The sequence below is a fragment of the Haliotis rubra genome, unplaced genomic scaffold (genome assembly GCF_003918875.1).
Source record: "Haliotis rubra isolate DU_JTF1 unplaced genomic scaffold, ASM391887v1 Scf119, whole genome shotgun sequence".
Taxonomy (NCBI): domain Eukaryota; kingdom Metazoa; phylum Mollusca; class Gastropoda; order Lepetellida; family Haliotidae; genus Haliotis; species Haliotis rubra.
Genome location: NW_025765103.1, coordinates 1,368,250 through 1,393,760, shown reverse-complemented (window position 1 = coordinate 1,393,760; position 25,511 = coordinate 1,368,250). Strand labels below are relative to the sequence as shown.

At 42.5% G+C, this 25,511-nt stretch overlaps 1 protein-coding gene across 1 annotated transcript in view; it reads right to left on the bottom strand.

Moving 5' to 3' along the window:
- Positions 1-88: 88 nt before the first annotated feature.
- Positions 89-25,511, bottom strand: part of LOC124260571 (transmembrane protein 87A-like) — a 46,899-nt gene continuing 21,476 nt past the window's right edge. The window contains exons 8-21 of the mRNA XM_046694897.1: positions 15,546-15,651; positions 15,237-15,298; positions 13,997-14,117; positions 13,437-13,499; positions 11,636-11,735; positions 10,970-11,063; positions 10,466-10,543; positions 9,827-9,935; positions 9,594-9,652; positions 8,902-9,005; positions 8,621-8,694; positions 8,377-8,450; positions 7,722-7,774; positions 89-4,898 (exon numbers count right to left, since the gene is read on the bottom strand). Coding sequence (XP_046550853.1) covers positions 4,826-4,898; positions 7,722-7,774; positions 8,377-8,450; positions 8,621-8,694; positions 8,902-9,005; positions 9,594-9,652; positions 9,827-9,935; positions 10,466-10,543; positions 10,970-11,063; positions 11,636-11,735; positions 13,437-13,499; positions 13,997-14,117; positions 15,237-15,298; positions 15,546-15,651 — 1,170 coding nt within the window. The 3' untranslated portion in view covers positions 89-4,825. The remainder of the gene's footprint in view (positions 4,899-7,721; positions 7,775-8,376; positions 8,451-8,620; positions 8,695-8,901; positions 9,006-9,593; positions 9,653-9,826; positions 9,936-10,465; positions 10,544-10,969; positions 11,064-11,635; positions 11,736-13,436; positions 13,500-13,996; positions 14,118-15,236; positions 15,299-15,545; positions 15,652-25,511) is intronic.

The following is a 25,511-nucleotide window of genomic DNA, read 5'->3' as shown; positions in this document are numbered from 1 at the left end:
CACTATATATTTTTCAGGTTAACAAGCAAAAAAAAATAATCATTAAAATCACACAAATTCTTCAAGAAAGGATTTAAACCTTTCTTTAAAATTATAATTAAAAAAATAAGCTACAACTGTCAATTTACTGATAAAACAAAGCCGAGAAGAAACTGGAAGTATCTACAAGAAGTGAAAACCTATTTGTGACTGTGAAAGTCAGAATACCCCTTTACATTCTGATCTACTTTCACTGTTTTAGAGAGAAACTGATTCTGACTAATGTCACAAACTTTCAGATGCAGAAAACGTAAACATATTTTAACCTTCAAAAGTTAGTAACATCAATACACCACCAAAGCAAAATATAGTTCTGCCTTCCAGAATGTCATCTTAAAGTTAAATATTAAGTGACATGACCTAATAGAAGAAAGAAACACATATTGTCCATTGCAAATCTTACATATCTTTTATCAAACATTAAATAAACACATCTGTATTAGATATATCATCCCGCTGTAAAAGAATCTGTGGATTTTCAACAAACAGCACACTACATTTGTGGATGTTCAACAAACAGCAAATTACATGCTGACGTACCCCACAAATGAACAAATTCAGTTACATTTTGTGGAACCTGTGTGGATACGCCTGTTATTCAACATTCACAGCAACAGAGAGCAGCAATTTGATTATAAGAACCAGAATTACATACACACCTGGCTCACACAATATTATACAGATAGTTGTAGATGGAGTAACTGGTCTCCTGGCTGCACGTGTTGTACTGCAGCCCTTCGTCACATACATACATCCCACAGATCAGGTATACAATATATTATGCATGGTCACACAATGAAACAAATATACAGACACCAAAATGGAGTATTGGGTTCAAATTCTGATATGTCGAGCTGACCAACAAAATTTAGCAGTGATAATTATCACTTAAACAATATCCGTTCACAAATCACATAATCCCAAAGCATACAAAGTTTGGCAAGTTGTATATACTGTAACACACCATGCCCTTGCTCATATATACTGCTGTTGTCAAACCCCCGCAGTAAGCATGGTTTACTGGGTTGATTTATCAATGAAGTGTTCAATATATTGAAGGCAATAATTGCAAAGCAAAGTGTACTCATATTTTAACAACCAAAACCAAGGAATGATTGCAAAGCATGGCTTTAACTTATTTGGTTACACATGAAGCTGAAAGCAGAGCGTGAGCACGAGTGAGTGATTGAGAGCAGCCAAGCACGGCATTCTTCCGGCCATATGCCGGGCTCCACCCACTACCTATGTTGGCAGATCATCCCATCACACGATGACCACATGGTCACCGCTGCTTACTGAACACAACATTATGATACAGACAATCCAATCAGCTGGAGGTGTGGTGCACACTGTACATATTTACACAACCCAACAAAGACAAGACACATAGGACTAGAGGGAATCTCTCCGACGGCCTCCTATATATACTGGTACATGTATATATATACAGTCCTCAACGCACCAGTGTAACACTTAATGTCATGTCACACTTCTCCAGTTACCAATGCATTGTACAATTTGAAATGAATGAACAAACTAAAAACAAAGTGTTTTGGAAAAAAACCATGTAGGTCAAGGTTCAAGTATTTGCAATGTCAAACTGACAGATCCAGACACTGAGACTTACTGCAGTGTACATCAAATATATAATTCTGCTTCATGATATAACTGAATATTAATTCCCAGGTGATATTCAATTGAAAAAATAGTACGCAAGTACCCAAACCATATGACGTGTAGAGGCCATCTCCATGACAAATACATCAGGTGGAAGAAGGATATATGAAAGCCAGTGGTATGAGTACCAGTAGTTTCACAAATATTGTACAAAACATCATAATTCAAAGACAACAACACAATTACAATCAAAAGACCAGTGGGCTTGCCATGCCCTTCTAATGTTGGTAAAGCAGGTGTAAAAGCATTTCCTGCCCCACATCAGTAGGGGCGTGTCACCCTGCCCCACATCAGCAGGGGCGTGTCACCCTGCCCCACATCAGCAGGGGCGTGTCATCCTGCACCACATCAGCAGGGGCGTGTCATCCTGCCCCACATCAGCAGGGGCGTGTCATCCTGCTGGATCAGCTGTTTCTAGTTTCCGCAGCATAATAAACATATATACACACATCAAACAAAGAGAAATAATGAAGAAGGCAAAATAAGAAGTTATGTACAACATAAACATTATGGAACAGACTTCTAAAATTGGGCACAAGTTTAACAGGACAGGAATAATATTTGGTAGGATTTATTGTCCAATATATTTTCAATAGTATATCATATTCACCAACTACACAAGCCACATGATAATGCTGCTTCATTCGGAGTCGCACTGATGAACTCGATAATCAGATTTCAAAATGTTTGGCCTCTTTGGTTCTTCTTACAAGGAAAATCATGTTATAGGTTTTATGTTGAATGTGATTTTCACGAAAGTTTTAGCAGATGACAAGTCTGGCCACAAGAGATTCATTAATATATCCTCTTTCACTGTTGTGAAATCTGTGAAACAGGTGACATCTTATTGTTTATGTTTGCTACTTAGATGAAATACACGCTAGTCCTACCAAACATCACTGTCATTAAAACAAGATCGCAGTTCTCACTACTTCGAGACTAAATAAGATCTGATCTTATTTCAATTGACAAAACATTCATGCGATATTTAATCTACACCATGTACATGGCTTGAACATTGTGTTTGAAATAAATATATTTTCTTTGCCTGTAGACACTTGGGAAAAAAATAGTAGTAACATGGGCAGGGATGGAAATCAAATAATTAACAGGTTATGGATAAGTCTTTTGTCAAAAATAAGTTGACTATACTTTTAAATCCTGTTCCTCCTTGTGGGAAACCTTATCACCAGAAAACTGCCTCAAACATGGCAATATAAATGGTAGGACACACCATTATAAAATATATATGCTAATGTGAATTAAACGACAGATATAAAACAATTTAAACATATATATGTTATATATTACGAACAACCTTCAAAAAGAAACCTAGGCAACTGACTCAAGAATTTGAACAGATTTAGAACATGGAAAACATCCCAATACAAAGTGAGCATTTAAATATTGTTTACATCTCTGTGTCAAATGCCTGAAAGCACCTGCTGTGGGGAAACTGGAACAGGTATGCTGACATAATGGACAGGTTGAAGTACTGCTTTACATCTTTGAGCTACTTTACACTGACAGGACTCCCACACAGACATACAACCACTACATATCCCACACGTTACACAGCTGACAACAGAGCAAGTGGACTACAACCTCTTACACCAAGCACCATTCATCTGTTTCAACATGGATATCGATTGTACGGATTACTTCAAGCAATTATACATCATTAATGGCATTTGGATTAGAATTACATACATTCCCCTGTAACCAAATCAGTTATATTTCACAGACCAATTAATTAACTGCATACCAAGAGTATTTGTCCCGCTGAAATTTGGAGGCAACAAAAACTCACTCCCATCAAGGAGACCCATTCAATGAATGGCTCCACATTAGACCAAGATCGAGTACATTCACCCACAGTTTAGCCAATCTGATTCAGACAAACATGCAACGCAATCAATATATAGACCATAATGGCTACAGTACAGAACAGCTGTTCAGTAATTCGGCATTACCTTTGGTCCCTGGTGATTGTATTTTGAGCGCATAAAATTCTACGAGGGCTCTTAAAATCTAACATGTATATATCACATGTTCAGAGAGCACTGTTGTATCAGGTACCTGCACATGTTCAGAGAGCACTGTTGTATCAGGTACCCTTTATTCCCATCATAAATACTACAACACCATAACCTATTTGTGTTTACAGATATCCATTATTATGACAGTGCATCCAATACAAGATTGGTACATGAACTATTAGATGGTACAATCAATACAAGATGGTACATCAACTATTAGATGGTACAATCAATACAAGATGGTACATCAACAATTAGATGGTACATCCAATACAAGATGGTACATCAACTATTAGATGGTACAATCAATACAAGATGGTACATCAACTATTAGATGGTACAATCAATACAAGATGGTACTTAAACTATTAGATGGTACACCTGTACGGACCCTGGACATCTGGATGTTAACCATTGTACTGGGCAGGTTTGCTGATCTCACTGAAAAACAATATCTTCAACACTTTGAAATACTTGTGTCATCTTAAAAAGCTATTCCTATGAGCATGTTACCATAGAGAGATGACAGTATATGAGGTTACAGGGTAGTCTGGGGAGACACCAACTGTACCACAGGCCATTCTGATGAAACTGACAAGCATGGTCAAAACTGCTGACAGTGCAGATGATCAGGGCAAGTTTTATAACACAGTGTATATGCCGTGTAAACAATAACAGACACTCAATAAATATTAAGTTGTAGTGACTGAATGCTGTTATTTGTCTTCCATCACTGACTGAAGTTTTGCCAAAGATCTACTTCAGAAGTGTGAACGTAAGCATCTAAGGATGTGGCTGTAATGCCCTATTGTCATGTACAACTTAACACATGGTAATAGATCTGCAGCTCAAACTAGCCTATCATTCTTACCCTGGCCAAGATTACCGACATTCAGTATGGTGTAATGTAATGCTTAAAGCCCTATTGCAAACTTGCTGCATAAATCCTCACTTCAGCCACGTCCCAAACCCCTGAAGAAGATGATTGACAAACTGGAAGTGTTATAGTATGTACAGTTGATGTCTTGCAAGGATTGGTGTAATTCACACTTAAAAGGTTAGATAACCCTCTACTCCATCTTGGAAATCTCAAAGTGGGTGTTCTGCAGCTCTTCATCCGAGTCCAGAAGGCTTGGTAAGGCTCTGCATATAGGAGAAATAGAGTGAGTACTATGCATCATAACTGCTTGTCTAGCTGAAAACGTGGCATTGTTGGTAAAATGTGGTATATGTAGTCTATGGGCTTTCCCCTTAAATCAGTATAACAGAGTCCTGAAACTTCTTTCTGAAGCAGTCCATGCAAAACTAAGTTATGTGTAATATGGACTTGTATGTATGTCAGACATGACAGTCATCAATAAGAGAAGAGCAGCTTTTAAGACACCAGTGGCTTCAGACTGGACAGATAAAAGTAAATGTATATTATTGAATACTGTTGTACTCATACTAGTTTGTTCTCTCTCCCTTACCCTAAGATACAGTGGAAACATTCTGTGTTATGTTCCCCAAGAAAAGTGAAAACATCTCAACCAAATGCGCACCACGTGGGGCACATCTCTTCCACGTGACCAGCCAGAGACTCATCAATCTTACCAGTTTCATAATTTCCAAATCGAAATAAAATATAGCAGTGGATAACAGTGGGTTGGTGGGGGGTGGAATACTTTAACTTCTGAGTCAGGATAATTATAAAATAATAATTTGTACTCTAAACAAATTCATATTTTTCCTTATCCTGACTCATACTATTTAATTGAAATCTGTTAGTAGGTGGTGGGGAGCCATCTAATTTTGAATTCATGTTCTGTTCATATAACCCCTTGGGAACTTCCAACCTTCTTGAATCTTGGAACAAAAGGAGTAAATCATAAATCCTTTCTTGGATTTGAAAGATTTGCATAGAAAATGATTCTTGCTTGTGTCAAGATGATCCATATGTTAAGAATAGGTCATAAACTGAACTAAATGAATAATCACTCATACTCTGAATTACAGGGGGCAGGGACACTCAGTTGTTGGTTAAGAGACAGTGAGTGAACTGACTTGCATCAATCTCATGATTCTGGGTTAGAATGTTCTTCTTGAAGGAGATGTCAATTGTTATGCAACAACCAAATGAGCAAATTGATGAATACCAGCAACATCTTCTGTAGGGAAATCTGGTCTTTAGTCCTTCTTTGGTCGATAGCCCTTCTTGAGAAGCTTTAAAATGAATGGCTCTCCTAGAATCTCTCTGTTTTCCTGTTAAGTCATCTGTCTTCCACCCATCGTTGATGGTTGTACTTGAATGGCTGGGGACAGAATGTCATTCAAAATCAGACCTTCAGCAGCAAAAAAAGACAACCTTTGGCTCTTCGCTTGACTTTTCCTGAGGTATGCGAAAATTGGACAACTAGGTCGGTAAGAATCACCTTCCTCAGGTTTCGAGATACCAAAGAAGCGACTCCTGAACTCGACTATATGTACATCGTTTGTACTAGTAGTCATGTGAAGCAGTACTACTGTTTATTGTCTATGTCACATAACTAGTGACGTCATGCATTATTGCCCTGTTCAGAGTCAGTGTTTGATCCTTGGAATCTTGAACTACTTCTTTCTTCACAAGACAAATGCAACCATCAAAACCTGCCATCCCCACCACGATTTATGTAGTAAAGGCTTTGTGTAGAGGCCTGACCACAGAGAATTAGAAATTAATTCTTGTCTTCGTAGCAACAGAAGCCCTGCAGAAGTTGTGATCTGATATGAAGTCTTGGTTCCTCTTCTGGGCAACGCCGAAAGAAACATTCTTTCATGGTCCAATTGAGGATTCTTAGTCTTAATCAATCTCTGATGCTTTGCTAAAAAGCCTTCAAGTTCAGGTCTTTGGGTTGAAAGATGGATATCAGAAAGATATTGGCAAACCATCAACAGTAGTACAGGGTCTTCATAAATGGAAAGATCAAGAATTTCCATTGAATGACGACAACAAACAGGTAATCTGCAAAATCGTTACGGAGGGGCACAGAAACTTCATAATTTTGATATGAAGGCTTGGATTAGAAAACACTGAAGTTTTCCCTAACCATCTCGTAGGGCTAAAATAGAGAGAGTGATGAGTACCCAGCTGGTCAAGTGGGAGGCTGATGCACATGCGCGGTAGACAGGTCCGTTTTGGTGAGATGTGTTTACTTTTTTCACTGTATCTCACATCCTCGTAATCTCCAGGGTATACATTCCGATAAATCTCCACTAGTACCCTGGATGCATCTATGGCTCGGCCCGATAATTATATTACCTCCCTTTGCTGGCTCCGCATTCTCACAGTAGCCAATCAGCTAAGCTGCCGTTACAACTGAGCTTTGGAAGGTTTGTTCGCAGTGCAACTCAGATTTGGGGGCAAAATCATACAGACAAATTGACAGGTCTGAAACCTTATAATATATATGCATGAACGCTTTCTACCCCTTTCAGAGTACCTCTGCAACAATTGTGTTGCCAAGTTCAATCTGTTAGAAAAGCAAAAAGCAAAAGTGAGTTGTGATTGGTACGCTCAACGTAGACACCTGATTGGATAAAAAGCCAGCCAAGGGAGGTAATAAAATCATGGGTCAGAGCCGTGAATGCATACAGGGTATAGTGGAGATTTATCGGAACGTATACCCTGGAGATTATCGAGGATGTGTATCTCAGGGCTAAAGGAGAAACAAGCAAATAGTATGGGTCAGGAAATGGTAAAGTTAACTAAATTTACAGGGAATGTGATGGTCGAAAACCAACAGCACATACCACAAACAGCTGAATGACAGATAGAAAGAATAATTCATGCAGTACACTGGTCATTTCAGAGAAGAAAGAAAACAACTCTGTCATGCGTCTTTTACTGGTGTTTTACAGGAGAAAGGCAACATTGTATTACGGCTGAGGACACTGTTGGGTTTAAGTGAATTTGTCTACCATTGCTGATATTTGAGGACAGGTACTTACTTGTCAGACAGTGATGATGGGATGTTTTCCTCAACCCATCTTAGGTCATCATCCTGCAACAGTAGCCACAGAGTGAGTGAGTGAGTGCCTATATATGGTTGTGAGGATTCGGATTGTTTGTCAAATTTTATGCACCTTTACAAGAAATAAGTACTTTATCAACGATCAACTTTTATCAGATTCGTTTATGGCATCTTGCATTTCTTGAAAACCTACTGACACTTGGAAGTGGTGTTAATAGCCTGTGCACGCCATAGCGTTGTGTGTATAGACATTTATCGGTGTGCATGGCTGGGCTATAGACAGTGGCAGTTTATAATAATGATTTATATCAACTCAATTAACATGAGGATTTGAGTGTCGTGTGTGTTGTCATTGGGTCGCTTCACACCCAGGGGCCATGTGGACAGTATGCCAGAACAGAAACACTGGCGTTTATGAATGAGTGAGTGTTACACCTTTCAGCAATATTTCAGCCACAGCATGTTAGTACACAAGAGTGAGAGGCTGAAACAATTTAATGCAACTTTCCACACTATATTCCACTCATAGCATGATAGTGCTCTTTGAGTGAGTGAGTGACACAGATTACGTCATCTTCAGCAATATTTCAGTCAAAGCACAGTCATCTGTGATAGACATAATGGATACTGACCACTGATTTGGACCTGGTGTCCTTCTGCTTGGGGGATCCATTCGAATAGGTCTTGGACCTCATCTTCATTCCGTCTAAAACAAACAGTTATGTACACATCAAACGCCATATGTTCACAAGATGGACATAAGCTCTTCATCCATTGGTATACTGCAATGTGACTGATGGTTTCTATTTCTGTATGTACTACATGTATACTAGTCAGTCATGACAGTCTGTGATTGGAAAATGTAAGATGACTCACCGAAAGCATCATTCATAACAGTGTCATCGTCTACTTCATCCTCAGCAGCGTCCAACAGTGGGGAGAAGGCATACCTGGTTGAATAATAAAACACATTACTCAGACCAACCAGGTGACCCCACAATCATAGCATCCTGGCTTGTAGAAGGGAGAAAACTATGCATACAAAAGTGTATGACAATAGAGTTCCTACTCATTTGAAAACAAGCACAGAAGAAAACTGAACCAATCACTTCAAGTAACTGTTAAGAAGAAACAATAGAGCTACATGAGCCACGTACCTCTGGTTGTTGGCTGTGGGCCTCCACAGGATCATAATGATCAGAAGCAGCACAGAAAAGAGCAGGTGCCAGAATGCCTCGTCCACCCACAGCTCACGCCAGTCCTACAACATTGTCAGATAATCATCACCCCGTTCACCTCTTCTTCCCAGCTTGTGGGTGATAACATGAATCAACTTAACTCATAAAAACACATGTGGGATAATTTCAAATGGTATGAATTCTATATTAAGAGCTCAGTTCTCTAAGTATTTACATTTGTTTGTTATCTAATGGCACAATCAGCAATATTTGAGCTATATGAGGTGGTCTGAAAATAGTCTGAAAGTCTTGACCATACAATCTAGTGGTTGACAGCATCAGCATCGCAATTAGGAAAACGATGAAACATTGCATCAACCAAGTCGACCAGCCTGACCATGCGAACCTGTACAGTCGCCTCTTAAGACAACCATGATCATCATTCTTCACAGTTGTGAGCATCGATTATCATTCTCAGTCCTAACTTTGATCTCTGGTATATTCTTCCTCATTGTGATAACGGATTATCATTTGTCAATCCTAACTGGTCATACTAACATCATTTGTCATTAATGTGATCATCAAACAGAAACAATTAATGTTAACACATTTGCATCGATCACCACTGCTCCAGACCACAGTTGCCATAGTAACAAGAGACCTGGACTCACCGTGATGCAAGCCTTCATCTTGTGCTGTGTGATGGACCAGATCATGTAGGCAATAGAGGCTGCAAACACAAAAATAATGTCTCTATAGGTAACCAGGGAAACAAGATATTCTGTCCACTTTACTGGAGTAAAGATTTCAGCCAGCTTTTCATCTTTGTGTATCTGTACCTAATACAGCATGTATGATATTGTTTGTGAAGTGGCTATAGAGTGCGTACAATAGGAACTCTTACCTAGCACAGCGAATATGAGGGTGTTTGTGAAGTGTCTGTAGAGAGAGAGTTTCACAATGTTCCGCCTCAGTCTCAGCGTCCTAGTTGTCTGGACAAGACTGGAGAAAATGTATGTGTCGTCAAGGAAACCAAGATAGCTGAGAAGACATGACAAGAGTGAACCAAAGTTCTGGGAAAGCTGCAGATGCAGGGTACAATGCTCAGTCCTGTACATGTCAGAAATAACAAACATACCCCAGGGGTGTCCTGCACGAGAAACGAGCTTCCACACATCACAAAGTTTATAACCGTGCTGAAATAAATCTTACCACCACACAGTCATCCACACCATCACAATAGAACTGTACGATAATCTCAGGTTAGAAACCAACTGATCAGTTGTAAAACAGTCGTGTGTATGCTGTAATCATAACCTACTACTAGCTTGGCAGTTTGAGAACAAACCATCCTTCACAACACACATAGTGAAACCATGATAAGCAACAATACTGTGGACCTTGGACAACTAATGAAACTCCCAGGCATGTGAGACAACAGGCTGTCAGTATGTGATAACAGGGTTCCATTAACACCATTCTTTCTTGTCTGCATTCAATTCTGAGCACATGGAATTAGTTTAATTCAGCTGGTAAAGGATATCCACCAACAGATGACCGCATCTAACACAGCTAGTGGTACAGCTGCCAGCATCAACTCATTGGACTGGTCGCTCTTAGCCTGCAAGTACAATCAGCATAGCATCAGGTTACAATCAGCATAACATCAGCTTACAATTAGCATAACATCAGCTTACAATTAGCATAACATCAGCTTACAATTAGCATAACATCAGCTTACAATTAGCATAACATCAGCTTACAATTAGCATAACATCAGCTTACAATTAGCATAACATCAGCTTACAATTAGCATAACTTCAGCTTACAATTAGCATAACATCAGCTTACAATTAGCATAACATCAGCTTACAATTAGCATAACTTCAGCTTCCCCCTGTACTGTAATGTTTCATTTCATACCCCAGATTGGTATGTCATCGACTTACAATTAACATATCATGAGCCTTCCATCAACCCATCGTCAATATACCATGAGCAGTTCCGCAAACCCTGATACTAGCATACATCAACAAGGGAGGCCTACCTTCAGAGCTCTCATGCATCCTTCGATGGAGCCCAGGGTGAAGTACATGACGCCCACACACAATACCTTGTGGAAAGTCTCCCCCAGGCGTGGTCTGCAGCAGCAACAAATATAGACACATAGTTCTTTTTTGATACAATTAATCTTTACTTCTTTAAATGTATCCAAGTAACTCCTACTGAATGACAGGGGTGGTTGAGTGTGTTGGTGAGTTAGGGATGAGTGGGTTGACAACCTATTAAGTGAGCAAACTGGTGGATGTCAGGATCAGGGAGGAAAAACATTAGTCAGATAGGTTTTATAATGGATGAGTCACAAAACTAAATTGTTTAATATATTAGTTTGTTGTTTAATGCTACACTCAGCAATATTCCAGCTATATGGCGGGGGTCTGTAAATAATCAAGTCTGCACCAGACAATCCAGTGATCAACATCATGAGCATCATTCTACACGATTGGAATATGATGACATGTGTCAACCAAGTCAGCGAGCCTGACCAACCGATCCCGTTAGTCGTCTCTTACGACAATGGGTTATTGAAGACCAATTCTAACCCAGATTTTCATGGGTCAAACTAACTTGTACTGAAGATACAAACATCCAAATCTGTTATAGAATGATAACAATAAGCCCTGATAAGATTTATGTGAACTCTCTGACTCACTTGACAATGCCAAAACCAAGGCTGACGACGATAACCAACATCCTGGCCAGTGCTCTCTTCATGGACGACACAAGCTCAGCAACAATGACAGCTCCAGTAACTGAACAAGTGAAAGAAACACAACTTGAACATGAATTATTTGCAAGGGGAGACACTCTGGCTTATGTGTGGTGGGGAGACTCTCTGGCTTGTGTGTGGTGGGGAAATACTCTGGCTTGTGTGTGGTGGGGAGACGCTCGGGCTTATGTGTGGTGGGGAGACAGGGAGACAGTCTGGCTTATGTGTGGTGGGGAAATACTCTGGCTTATGTGTGGTGGGGAAATACTCTGGCTTATGTGTGGTGGGGAGACACTTAGGCTTATGTGTGGTGGGGAGACACTCGGGCTTATGTGTGGTGGGGAGACAGGGAGACAGTCTTGCTTATGTGTGGTGGAGAGACAGGGAGGCAGTCTGGCTTATGTGTGGTGGGGAGACAGGGAAACTGCCTGGCTTGTGGGGGTATGGGAAACACTCTGGCTTGTGTGTGGTGGGGAGACAGGAAGACAGTCTGGCTTATGTGTGGTGGGAAGAAAGGGAGACAGTCTGGCTTGAGTGTGGTGGGGAGACAGTCTGGCTTGAGTGTGATGTGGAGACAGTCTGGCTTGTGTGTGGTGGGGAGACATCCTGGCTTGTGTGTGGTGGGGAGACAGCCTGGCTTGTGGGGGTTGGGGAGACAGCCTGGCTTGTGGGGGGTGGAGGCAGACAGTCTGGCTTGAGTGTAATGGGAAGACATTCTGGCTTGTGTGTGGTTGGGAGACAGCCTGGCTTGTGGGGGTTGGGGAGACAGCCTGGCTTGAGTGTGGTGGGGAAACAGCCTGTCTTGTGTGTGGTGGGGAGACAGTGGCTTGTGTGTTGTGGGGAGACAGTCTGGATTGTGTGTGATGGGGAAACAGTGGATTGTGGGGAATCAGTCTGGCTTGTCTGGCTTGTGTGTGTGGTGGGGAGACAGCCTGGCTTGTGTGTGGTGGGGAGACAGCCTGGCTTGTGTGGGTGGGGAGACAGCCTGGCTTGGGAGACAGCCTGGCTTGACAGCCTGGGGAGTCTTGTGTGTGGTGGGGAGACAGCCTGGCTTGTGTGTGGTGGGGAGACACTGGCTGCTTGTGTGGTGGGGAGACAGTCTGGCTTAGTGTGTGGGGAGACAGTGGTGTGGTGGGGAGACAGTCTGGCTTGTCTGGTGTGTGTGAGTGTGGTGGGGAGACAGCCTGGCTTGTGTGTGGTGGGGAGACAGCCTGGCTTATGTGTGGTGGGGAGACATTCTGGCTTGAGTGTGGTGGGGAGACAGTCTGGATTGTGTGTGATGGGGAGACAGTCTGGCTTGTGTGTGATGGGGAGACCGTCTGGATTGTGAGTGGTGGGGGGACAGTCTGGATTATGTGTGATGGGGAGACAGTCTGGATTGTGTGTAGTGGGGAGACATGGAGACAGCCTGGCTTTGTGGTTTACCATGTATGGGGGGTTGCGTGTCTTGTGAGGGAAAACAGCCAACATACTTTGTGGAGAAAGTCTCTGCGTATGAGCGTAGATAGTATACCATGCATTCAATGCAATATTATTAAACCAGAATGCCACGTCCACTATTTTGGTCCTGTTGTCAGAGAAATACAAAGTCATAACAACAGTCCAAGCTTTAAATTACAACCTGAAGTGGGAAATGTATATTCCATTCCATTTATTTGCTGTAGACTTGGGAATGAGTATTTACATTGAAGCAGGTCGAGATGTATGCCATGGATGACATTCCCCCTGACAAAGCCCTACCCACCTGACAGCCCACTCTTGGCTATGCTCTCATACTCTGCGAAGAAGACAGCTTTCTCCAACATGCCTGCAAGCAAGAGAACACCCAGATAACAGTACCCAAAACAACACAGACATAGAAGGTCACCATTAACGGTTCCACCGAGAGGTAAAAGTCAGGAAGTGTCACACGAGTGACTGCGATCTAACGACACAGTCAGCAATACAGCTGTATCATAGTGCACCAGATAACTGCTGATACTATGATAGCATCCCCTATGGAGTACAATGAGGGACAAGCTGGTCATCAAGCCAGATCAGGCAATCCAACTGAATTGCCTCTTACTACAAGCAACATATTGCAGGTTGTAAAACTACAAACAAATAAATGGTCCTGACTAACTATCCAATGGATCAGTAGACCCTGGCAGCAAGATGACACAACTTGCAGACAAAGTGTCCTTAGAGCACTAACGTCCATACATTTGTCCCATCTGGGAATTACACCCCTGTGACCTGTAAATGCTAAACCTTTCATCCGCCTAATATTTCCATGCTCTATGTCAGGCATTCTCAAGTACCTACCTAAAACAATGACACCCTCGATCCAGAACTGTACCCGAAGCAGATCGAGCCAATTGCAGGCGAGCAGCCCCAGCCAGACAAGGCCATACACAATGTACACAAGGCCCATGATGCCGTAGAACTACAACACAACAGGGATTGGTTAACACATCTCAATGTGTCCTGCCATGAAGGCAGCTTTCACAATTTCTTCAAAGTAACTGCCTTAAATAGCATTCAATATTAATTCAGTCTTCCTTAGGGTACATATGCACATTTTCTTAAATAAATGTCCTGTGACAGTTGAAACAATGTTTAAATGAAAATATTGTACAATATAAAAACTCATTTTCATCTGTTTTACACATCCCCAACCGAGTAGCCAGGAGTACTTTCACAAATCACCATTCCTTCTTTTGACAATTAAAATCAGAGATTCCCTTCGAAGGAGTGTGAACCCCTTCAGGTTTGGCTAATTGTTTTTCTGAAGGTCTTCCTTGGGGTATAGATGCATTAATACAGACACCCAAAGACACAAGGTCTGAGGATGAGTGAAATTCTGTAAACGTATAAGAACAAAAAACAAGAAGTAAGAATATAAGATGTGTTGATAATTATATAATGCTCAATAGGAGTCCTTACATGGAAAGTGTGATCAATCTTAGAGTAGTAGTTAGAGGCAAATATTGACACAATCAGCGTGAAATACCATCAGTGCCGGATCGACAGACATTGCATGACTGTCCCGATCCATCTGCCAGAAGCTACTGCTTCTTCTGTCAACAACTGAAGTGAGTGAGTGAGTGAGTGAAACATGTTCTTTATATATTCCATATGATGAGTATGAGTTTAGTTTTACGCCGCACTCAGCAATTTCCCAGCTATATGGCGGCAGTCTGTAAATAATCAAGTCTGGGGCAGACAATCCAGGGATCAACAGCATGAACATCAATCTACGCAATTGGGATACAATGACATGTGTCAACCAAGTCAGCAGTCCTGACAACCCGATCCCGTTAGTCGCCTCTTACGACAAGCATGGATTACTGAAAATCAATTCTAACCCAAATCTTCACGGGTCATTTGATGACAGAAGCATATAAGAATGTTTTGCTAAAAGTAACGGTTTATCCCTAATCTCTAAGTTATGAGCAAATCTATCAAGTTGAAAAGCTTTAAACAGATTTATCTTTCATCCAATGACAGTATCCTGAGTAGAGTAACATTTTAGCCTCATCAGAATACACATATATATACTTACAATTTCCAGCGGGTACTCGACTGCCGAGATGTAGCCATGAGGACCAGGCATTCGTACAGTCACTGTCAGTGAATAAAAGCAGTGCTTCAGAAATACTATCAAATTTTCATTCATTTCGAAAACTATAATCATAAAAAACAAAATTAAGTGGGTCCAAGGGTCATTGAGTTCTACTTGAATGAATTTCATCTGTGGAATCCCTAAACTTTTAACACAGGTTTTGACAAGGATCCCTTGACTTCCATGCTTAATTACAAGCAATGCACACATATAATGATACAGTGGTTAAGGGAGAGCCCAAATATCTACCTTCAGCTTTGAAATCCTTGGAAGCATTAATGGGAAGGGGTCGCAGCTGCAGCACAAAGACATAGTAGCCATCTTTCCACAACTGCGTAAACACATGGTGGTCAATCTATAACACAAAAAACATAAACATGCTGAAGGATTTATGGTTCCCCCACATATACAAAGATAACCTCATCATTTTCATAATTACAAACACTAAACACTTGAGACAACAAATCCTGAAATATCACAAAATGTAATTTTCTGACTAAAATTTATATTTTATACTTATCCTGACTCATGCTAAATGCTTGCTAAATACTTGTCTCCTTCTTCTTGCGAATGATAGTGGAACACTTGAAATCCCTTGAAGTTCCCTTCTAATAAGCGGACGTAAAATCATCACTCACCCACGAGTAGTCTCCCTTGCCTCCTTTGGCGCCCTTTTTTGGTCACATGACCAGCTATGTGTGTCACTATCGCCGTTTGTACACCCGACACCCGGATTTACAGGGAAATCCAGAGTGCCCTGAGAGGGGAGGTTGGGAGGGCTGACCTCATGAGTCAGGATAAGTATAAAATATCAATTTTAGTCAGAAAATAACATATTATTCCTTATCCTGACTCATGCTAAATGCTTGTAGAATCCGTCAGAATCGGTGGTGGGTCAGGCCACTTCCTGGATTCACTGGCTGCTATTTTACGTCCTGTATTACCCCCCATGGGAACTTATGACGGCACTGCTGATGATTCTGTTCTTCCAACTTCCATCTGATGAGTCGGGAACCACAACTTGTCAGATTTCTTCCGAAACTTCTGACATTTTCGTGTGGATTTTACATATACTAATGTTCCATTAGTTATCTATTGCAACTCCATCTCTTGATGTGTGCATCAAGTGCAGATGCGACCCTTCTTCATGTGCGAGTAAGTCCTATACAAGTACAGGGTCTATCACTCATGCTAGTCTGTCCTAGACTGTGTGCATGGACTTTAACCATTTGCTCTCCAGAGCGTTTTCACAAGTCACATGATAAAAGAGTGAGATTTTTCTCAGCTCCTTTGTGGAACCGTTAGTTGTTGTGCTACAAGTGGCCCAACTGGTGAATGCCTGAGACGTCTTCGGTGGCAATGTCTCTGAGGTAGTGGTTGGCAAACACTGTGTCCGATTTCCAAAAGCAGCCCTCCATTATTGTTGTAATCAAGCAGTTTCCATGCAGAGCAAGTGTAGACGCCAAGGCTCTGACTTCGTGGGGATTGGAGGCTCGTGGAGGCTCAAGTCCTGCTGCTTTGTAGGCCCTTAGTATGACAGCTCTCATCCAAACTGATATAGTTTTCCTTGAGACTTCCGTGGGCGTCTCAGTAGATAAGGGGATGAATAGGCGCTTGAATTTTCGTCTCCTTATTTTTGTCCTTTGTAGGTAGACTTTCAATGCTCTGACAGGGCATAAGGATAAATCCTGTGTATCCTGTGGCCCAAGGACTGTAGAAAGTGATGGGATGTGGAACTGTCTGTCAGGCTGGCCCGGGCAGTTGGTTCCTGGCAATAAAGTCCCATCCCAGCATGTATTTCTGACATCCATGCTGCTGTTGCTAGGGCGATCATAAACAGCGTTTTCTGTGTCAGTAGTTCAAAGAATGTTCGTTCTAGAGGCTCGTAGGTATCACTGGTGAGATGTTGTAGAACTACGTTGAGATCCCAGGCAGGAGCCTTGAATTTCTTTTGTTGGTCTTCCAACTTGAACGAGCGTAGTAGTGCCAGTATCTCTGGTTCTTTGGTCAACTTGACACCCGTCTTCATGGTGATAACTGTGCTGAGAGCAGCCAGGTACATTGAGAGTGTTGAACCTTTTAAGTGTCCCGTCTGTTGCAAACGACACAAGTATTCCGCCACTTGAGGATGGGTTGCTTTCACCGCCGTAAAGCCTTTCCTCGTTGCATACTGTTCAAATCTCTGCCACTTGTCGCGAGTTGATCTGTGTAGAGCTAGTGTTACTGCTTTCGCTGCTCTACCCTCTTGTCTTCAGGCAAGCTTTGATACGCTGCACGCGTGTAGCTGGAACAATGCTGGATACCTGTGAGCTTGCTTGGTGTGTGGATGGACGAGCAGGTTCGACCACTCTGGCAGTTTCAGGGTTGGACTTCCAAGTTCTTGTATGAGGACTGGAAACCATACCCTTGCTGGCCAATAGGGCGCAACCAAAATCAGTTGCAACGTTGTAAGCGTTTAGTCCTTCCCATGAGATGCTTAAAGTATCTGTTACCCATGCCTGAGGATCCGGAATCGGTGAGACGAATGTTGGTAGTTGTTGTTGAACTTTGCTGCAAACAGGTCTATCAGTGGAGATCCTATTGTCTGTATGACGAACCGGAACACTTCTGGATGTAACATCCACTCCACCGGAATGGTTGTAGGGGATGGTTGTAGTGGACGAGATAGGGCCTCTGCTATGACATTCTTTGCTCCTGGAATGTGGCATGCCTTCATGTAGATGTTCAGGTCGCTTTAACCATTAAGGCTACCCCCGCCCCCTTCGATGTTCAGGTCGTCAACGATGACCAGGAGAAAGCTGAGTTTTAGCAGACATGTTGATCCTTTTTTGTTGATGTAGAACGCTACTGTGGAGTTGTCCGTGTGGACCGTGAGCCTTGTGTCCCTTAGTATGCTGGACCAGTGTTGTAAAGCGTTGATCACTGCTTTCATCTCCAACAGGTTGATGAGCAGACTCTGATCCTGACTCGACCACTTCCCTGCTGCCACTTCATTGTCGAGGTGAGCACCCCATCCTTGTTGTGATGCATCCACGTAGAGATGAGTGTTGCAAACCGGCTCTGACAAAAAAGTTCCTCCGCAAACATTCGGCTTCTGAGTCCACCATAGGAGGTATGGTTTCAGGCTGTCCGGTAGTATCAGCGGATCCAGACTGTCGAGATGGGCGTTCACAAATATTTGTAGTGGGCGCAGCTGTAATCTCCCTCTGCGAGTCATGTCTTGAGCTGAGGTGAGTAGACCGAGCATGCTTTGCCAAGCACGTAGTGTCAATGGAAAGAGCATTGCTTGAGATATCATATGTTGTATCTTGACCCAACGATCCTCTGGGAAGACCGTGTGATTCTGTGGTGTGATGAGCCATATTCCCAGAAATTCAAGATCCTGTTTTGGTTCCAACTCCGATTTGGAGATTACCAGCCATCTACTGCGATCATGTCCTACGGTAAGTGGATTTAGGAACCCTTGCCATGTCCGTCATGGAAGCGGAGAGATGATCGATTCTGGAATCATGGCTTGAAGCTTGTCTCATCAATCTTCCGGTAATATGTAATGAAGATGCTGTCACCAGAATCCGAACAATGTGCAGCGATGATGCATAATACGTCGTCTCTAGATCAGCAAAAATCTATGATGTACTGGGACTGCCATCAATGTGAAGTCTATTTACAGTCGACTGGCTGCCACGAGCAGAAACCGTCTAACGCTTGTCGCTGCAAGTCCCCAGATAACCATTATTAAATCTGCTGACAGGATGACCCGTGACGATAGTTGAACCATGCTGTACCCTGCTAATTGGACTGTAAATGGAGCCTTTTCCACGTTGAAAGAGTTGTTTACAACTGTAGACGACTTCCTGGCACGTGACTATGACCGGTTCTGCGCAGGGCGTTGTCTCTCATGGACCAATCAGATTTCAGATGTGACGTCACCGGTGTTGCAGGTAAATGATCCTCATAGAATCTTGTGCAGAAGTCGTTGATTTCTTCGTCAACACTCGGCCTTGACCGTAACCTCTCTGCCCGGCTTGTGCCAGAGTTACACGAGTGAACATGTGTATAGATGGCTGAGTGGATGCGCGCAAAAACCTCACCGCGTAGTACCGATGTTAGCAGACTGTTCCCTGTCTGTTGTGACTATATTCCTCAACTTTATAATCTTTACTGCAGTCATCATCTTATACAGGTGTTCTGTAAAGTTGACCGTAACCGATGTCTCGCTGAGGAACTGCGAAAATGCTGTTAACTGTCCCCTTGATATCTTGTACGCCAATGTGATGAAAATTCATCTTCAGTGTTTCATCGGATGTTATCGGACATCGTTAGTTCAGGTGTGCGTCTCTTCCTTCAGCCATGCGTTGATCAAACATAGCCAACATCTAGTTATAGTGTCCAGTTGCGTTATCTTCTGATCTTTCATCTTGAAAATCTATTACGGGATTCACTGATGATCTTGTAATCTCAACACCTGATGTATCATGATGGGTTCCATATGATGAAGGGGGAACTCTGCTATCATTGAACGGCGGGACATGCCGACTCTGATTGTAATCCTCCCCGTGAGTGCCTGCGCGCAGGTTGATGAAGGTCCAAGTTGGAAGATCCGTATCTGCGCAGTCTGTAGAATCCTGGAGAACGACTGGATCTACTTCTGTGTTAGAATCCTTCCTGCTGAGACGCTGAAACTGCGTGGAGGCTCCATCGTGGACTGCTAACGCTAAGCTGGCATTCGTTGAATCCTCCAGGCTTCTAACTGCAGGGTTAGAAATCTCTTTGAAAAGTCTACTAGCCATGAGGACTAGTGACTCTCACCAAACTACTAGTCCTCACACAATTTTGGTAGTCCTCAAATTTCAATCTTTAATAAACCCAATAATTAATTTGACTTAGTCAAGCAGTATTGGCAGAGGTATGGTATCATAACAAACAAACACACAATATGTTTAGGCATGGTATAATTCAGTCATGACAGATGGATATGATCATATTATTCAAATAACACAACTACAACGTAAATAAGTTAATATTTAATGAAAATGCAAGCTTATACATTTATAATGTCCAGATAAACCACGAAGGAAGCAAACAATGCAGCAATGTTTTCCATTTGTAACATGTCATAATTATCCCCTTACGTTTTTCTTTTCTATTTTTCATGTTTACGCAATCGGAAAACTATTATAAAGATATTTCTCAAATAATATGTATGGTCGTCTATTTCCCGATAAAATTGGCTTTCCGTTAGCATTGATACAACAGTGAGAAATACCTCCGTTTTGAAGCTTCAGATAAAAACATGTGGCGATTCGTTTGATGGCGGGTATCGTTCGAAAGCTCTGAACATCAACTATATCACTATACCCTTGCCAAGAGTATTTTCACAGTTGTAAGAAGCGATTTGATTGGTTAAAGATTGGTTTCTAATGACGCTTTTCTGTCACAGTCTGCTAAGAGTATCGTGATTGGTTAAAAATCACACACGTGACCTAAGGCAGCCAATCATATTACATCAATGGATACCACCCTCGTAAACGAAAAGTTTTAGATTCAGACGAAAGTTTTGGGTAAATTCATGCTATTCTGAACGTGTTACGCACAAGATCACTACCTATACATATAGTCTGGACCTTAGTGGACGTATCGTGCTAGGTTATGACCTGTGACAAAAATGCTTCCTGCATATATTTTAGCATTAAACATCGTGGTCCTGTTAACGAAGTTCGAGGCTTAATTTAAAGCCGAGATGTCACTTGAATTACATTACACGATCGCACAATAAAGATGGGAATAGTAAGTTATAATGTAGGTTTGACAACTTTTATGAGTACCGTTATTGAATATATTCTTCAATTTATTCAATTTGTTTAATTATCATCTCGAAACATCGTTACTTTGCTCTTTGACAACTTTGATGTGGACCCGTTGCCGAAGCATGTGTCCGAGAATTGTGCAATAACATTGCGAAAAATAGCTTTTAATTTTAAGTTTGTCGATAATATATGGTCATTTGAAATGTAATAAGTGTTTTCAGACATTGTGAAAAGTGATAGATTTAATTAATGAATCATATGTTAGTTAGGTTCCTAAAGTTACATATCATTTTGATGCGACTACTGCCTGGTAGCCCGGCGGACTAGTACTGTTGGATGTTTTGGTAGTCCTCCGGGAGATTTCGAACCCTGAACTGCTGATACTTCTGACGGTAAAGATCTTCACAAACGGAACGGTTCGTGCAGGCCTTCATCCGAGAGACCTTGCATAGCTAATATTCCTTCGCGCAGGGTGACTGTCATCGGAGGGGTCTGCTATGCTGAGCTGACGTTAGTAGAGTTCTAAGAAGCTCCAGACTTCTAACTTCAGACGGAGAAGTTGGACATTTCCCTATCTGAAGATCCATAATGACGTGAGTCTCTGTATGTAGATCTGTATGTAGAGCTGGATGCAGGTGAACGGTCCCGGTGTGACCATGTTTTCCTCCTGGAGTCTTGAGATATCTCTCACGAAGGCTGATTGACATAATCTCCCCTCTGTGAGATGTGGAGTGCCTGCACGCAGGTTCCCGATGTGAGTTTAAGTCCGACGGTGATGACGATCCATATCTGTGGCGTCTGTAGGGTTCTGGAGAACACTTCAATCTGCTTCTGTGTGGAGAATCTTAGAGGCTCCTTCAGGGACGTCTAAGGTTGAGATAAGGTAGCATTGACTTTCAAACTAATACCTTATCTACAAGTGAACGTGATAAAGGGTGAGATTTTCCAACTTAGCGCCTTTGCGGTACCGTTAGTTGCTGTGCTACAATGAGATGCCCAAATTGGTGAATGCCTGAGACGTCTTCAGTGGCTATGTCTCGGAGGTAGTGGTTGACAAACACTGTGTCCGACTTCCAAAAGCAGCCCTCCATTTATTGTTGGTATAGAGCAATTTCCATGCAGAGCTAGTGTTGACGCTTGTGCTCTGACTTTGTGAAGGTTGGAAGCTCTGGGAGGTTCTAGTCCTGCTGCTTTATAGGCTCTCAATATAACGGCTCTCATCCAAAACGATATGGTCGTTTCAGCAGAAGTCTCTGTTGATAATGGGATGAACAGGCGCTTGAATTTTTGTCTCCTCGTCTCAGTCTTTTGAAGATATATCTTCAGGGCTCTGACTGGACACAAGGATAAGTCCTCTATAGCCTGTGGACCAAGGACTGTAGACAGCGCTGGTACGTGGAACTGCTATCTGGTTGACCAGGTAGCTGGTTCTTGGCAATAAAGTTCCGTCTAAGTCCTAGATGAACTGCATTATGTTGCCCTCTATCGAATGTGGTTCGACCAACGTCCAGCGCATGTATCTCCTATATGCGAGCTGCTGTGGCTAACGCAAGCAGGAACAGCGTCTTCTGTGTTAGCAGCTCGCGTGTAATCTGATCTAGTGGTTCGTAGACATCACTGGTAAGATGACGCAAGAATTACATTCAGATCCCAGGCTGAAGCTCTGAATTTCTTTTGCTGGTCCTCCAGCTTAAAAGATCTCAGCAGAGCAAGTAATTCTGGTACTTTCGTCAACTTGATGCCTATTTACATAGTAATCACTGTACTGATTGCAGAGAGGTATGTACATAGTGTCGAACCCTTCAGATGTCTGGTCTGTCTAAGATAACACAGATATTCCGCCACTTGAGGATGAGTGGCTATCATCGCTGTGAAGCCTTTCCGCCTTGCATAAGTCTCAAACTTCAGCCATTTGTCGTCATATAGGTTACGAGTCAATCTGCGTAACGCTAGTGTTACTGCTTTGGCTGCACTAGCGGAGTATCCTCTTTTCTTCAAGCATGTTTAGATACGGTCCACTCGTGTAACTGGAACACTGTTGGGTTTCCGTGGACTTGCTTGGTGTGCGGAAGTATTAGTAGGTTCGGCCAATCTGGTAATTCTATTACTGGGTTTCCGAGATCTTCTATTAGGTCTGGGAACCATGCTCTCACTGGCCAATAGGGCGTGACCAAAGTCAGTTGTAGCGTCTGAGTCTTGAACAGTACTTTTGGCAGTAGTATCGGGGATGGAAAAGCGATTTACTCCTTCCCACGACATGCTCAGTGCATCTGTTGCCCAAGCTTGAGGATCTGGAACTGGCGAGACAAACGTCTCTAGTTGTTTGTTGAACCTCGTGGCAAACAGGTCTATGCAAGAGGATGCTATCTCCCTTACGTTCCGAAATGCTTCTGGATCCATTCCGTAGGTGACAGGTGTAGTGGTCTTGAGAGAACGTCTGCCAGTACGTTCTTGGCTCCAGGTATGTGACACGCCTTTATCCAGACGTTTGCTTCCTGTGTTATCTGGAACAACTGGAATGTGAGCTGCAATAGGCTTGGAGACCTTGTGGTTCCTTGTCGGTTTATGGAGAACGCTACTGTAGAGTTGTCCGTTTGTATCATCAACATTTTGTTGTTCAGCAAGCTCGACCATAGTTGTAAGGCGTTGATCACTGCTTTCAGCTCTAGCAGATTGATGTGCAGTTTCTGTTCTATTTTGGACCACTTCCCCTAGGCCACTTCGAGGCATCTGCGTAGAGATGCGTGTCGAAGGCCGGCTCTTGTAAATAGGTCCCTTCGCAAACGTACGACCTGTGTGTCCACCACAGTACATATCTCCTGAGGTTCTCCGGCAGCAAGATAGGGTCGACGCTGTCTAAATGTTTTATCAGGAACCATTGCAGCAGTCTTAGTTGTAACCTTCCTGTGCGTGTCAAGTCCTGCGCCGAGGTTAGCAGACAGAGTAGCACTTGCCATGTTCGTAGTGTTAACGGAGAGATGACTGCTTGTTGAATCATGGCTTATATCTTGACCCAATGATCTTCTGGGATCACAATTCAATCCTGTATTGTGATAATTCTTATTCACAGCAATTGAAGATCCAATTTCCATCAGGTTCACTATCCATCCTAGTTACGTGAGCAACTTAATTGAGAAGTTCATCTGCTCTCTGAGTTGATTGGCACTTTGAAGAACCTGTATGCCATCCTCCGGTTAACCGGCACTGCGTACATTTCGATGTTGTAAATAGGTGCCGATAGGCTTGGTTATTCGTATGAATAATCATAGAGCCTACGATATTCCAAACAATAGGACGTTCCATTGGAAGTGCTAACCTCTGATTGCAGTGATGATACATCATTCTTCCCCTTATATAAGCAGGCGATCTGTGTTGACATCGAAGCATTGTCTGTTTATAGCAAGGCTGGCTCCCATGTAGCATCGCAGGGGACAGGTACTCATACCGACTTCTATCAGTGACAACTTCCAAAATAAACATCGTTTATCCTGCTGTCAAGGCTAGACATCTATCAGACTTCCATGATGATAACAGGCCATAGTTGTATACTGTTTCCAAGGCTGCCGATGAAGTATTTCCCCGTACCACGGGTTTGTTTACAATGAGAAAACATGCTGGAGCCTGCTCTGTCAGTGGGAGGCATTGTCTGACGTGGACCAATCAGCTTCAAGCATGATGTCACCAGTGTTGTAGCCAGTTGGCCTCCATAAAATCTGTGAGTAAAAGCGCAAGTAATCCTACGCCGCTCATATAAGCCTCCTGACTAAGGGTTGCTCCAAGTGTAAATCTTTGGTGATATGAATCACTTATTCCGAGCATGACGAAGGAGGCTGTCGAGACGTATGTCTGTATGGATCTAGTTGATAGGATATAATTCCTAATCCCCACACTGAGTGACGAGTGTTAATATGATCATATGTACGTCCATTCAAGTATACTTGTAGATGTCTACGTTGCTGTTATCTGCCTGTAGATCTGAGAGTTCTCGAACCTTGTAGATGCCTGTAGCTTTCTCAAAGCTGTGCGTTAGCAATCCATGCTGTAACTTATGAGTCTGGGAAGACGAGGTCCGTTTGCAAGACCGAAGTCTCCTGATTATTAGAGCTAGGTCTCACAGTTCATCCATCTGCGAACCTGTTTCCCTTCTCGAACCTTCATCCTCGATTCGCGAACCTCTATCTGAAGATTCCTCCCTATGCGAACGTCTGTCTTGAGAGTGTTCCGTCCGCGAACCTCTATCTGTGGATACATCGCTTCGCGAAGCTTGTGAGGTGAGCTATCTCTTCGCAAACGTTTTGCGAACCTCTGGCTTGAGGTGAGTAGCTCCGCGATCTAGAGAGGCTAGGTGTAGGAGCGGGATCCTTCAATGTTCTCGAACATTGAGGGTTTGCAGATGTAGATAGAGTAG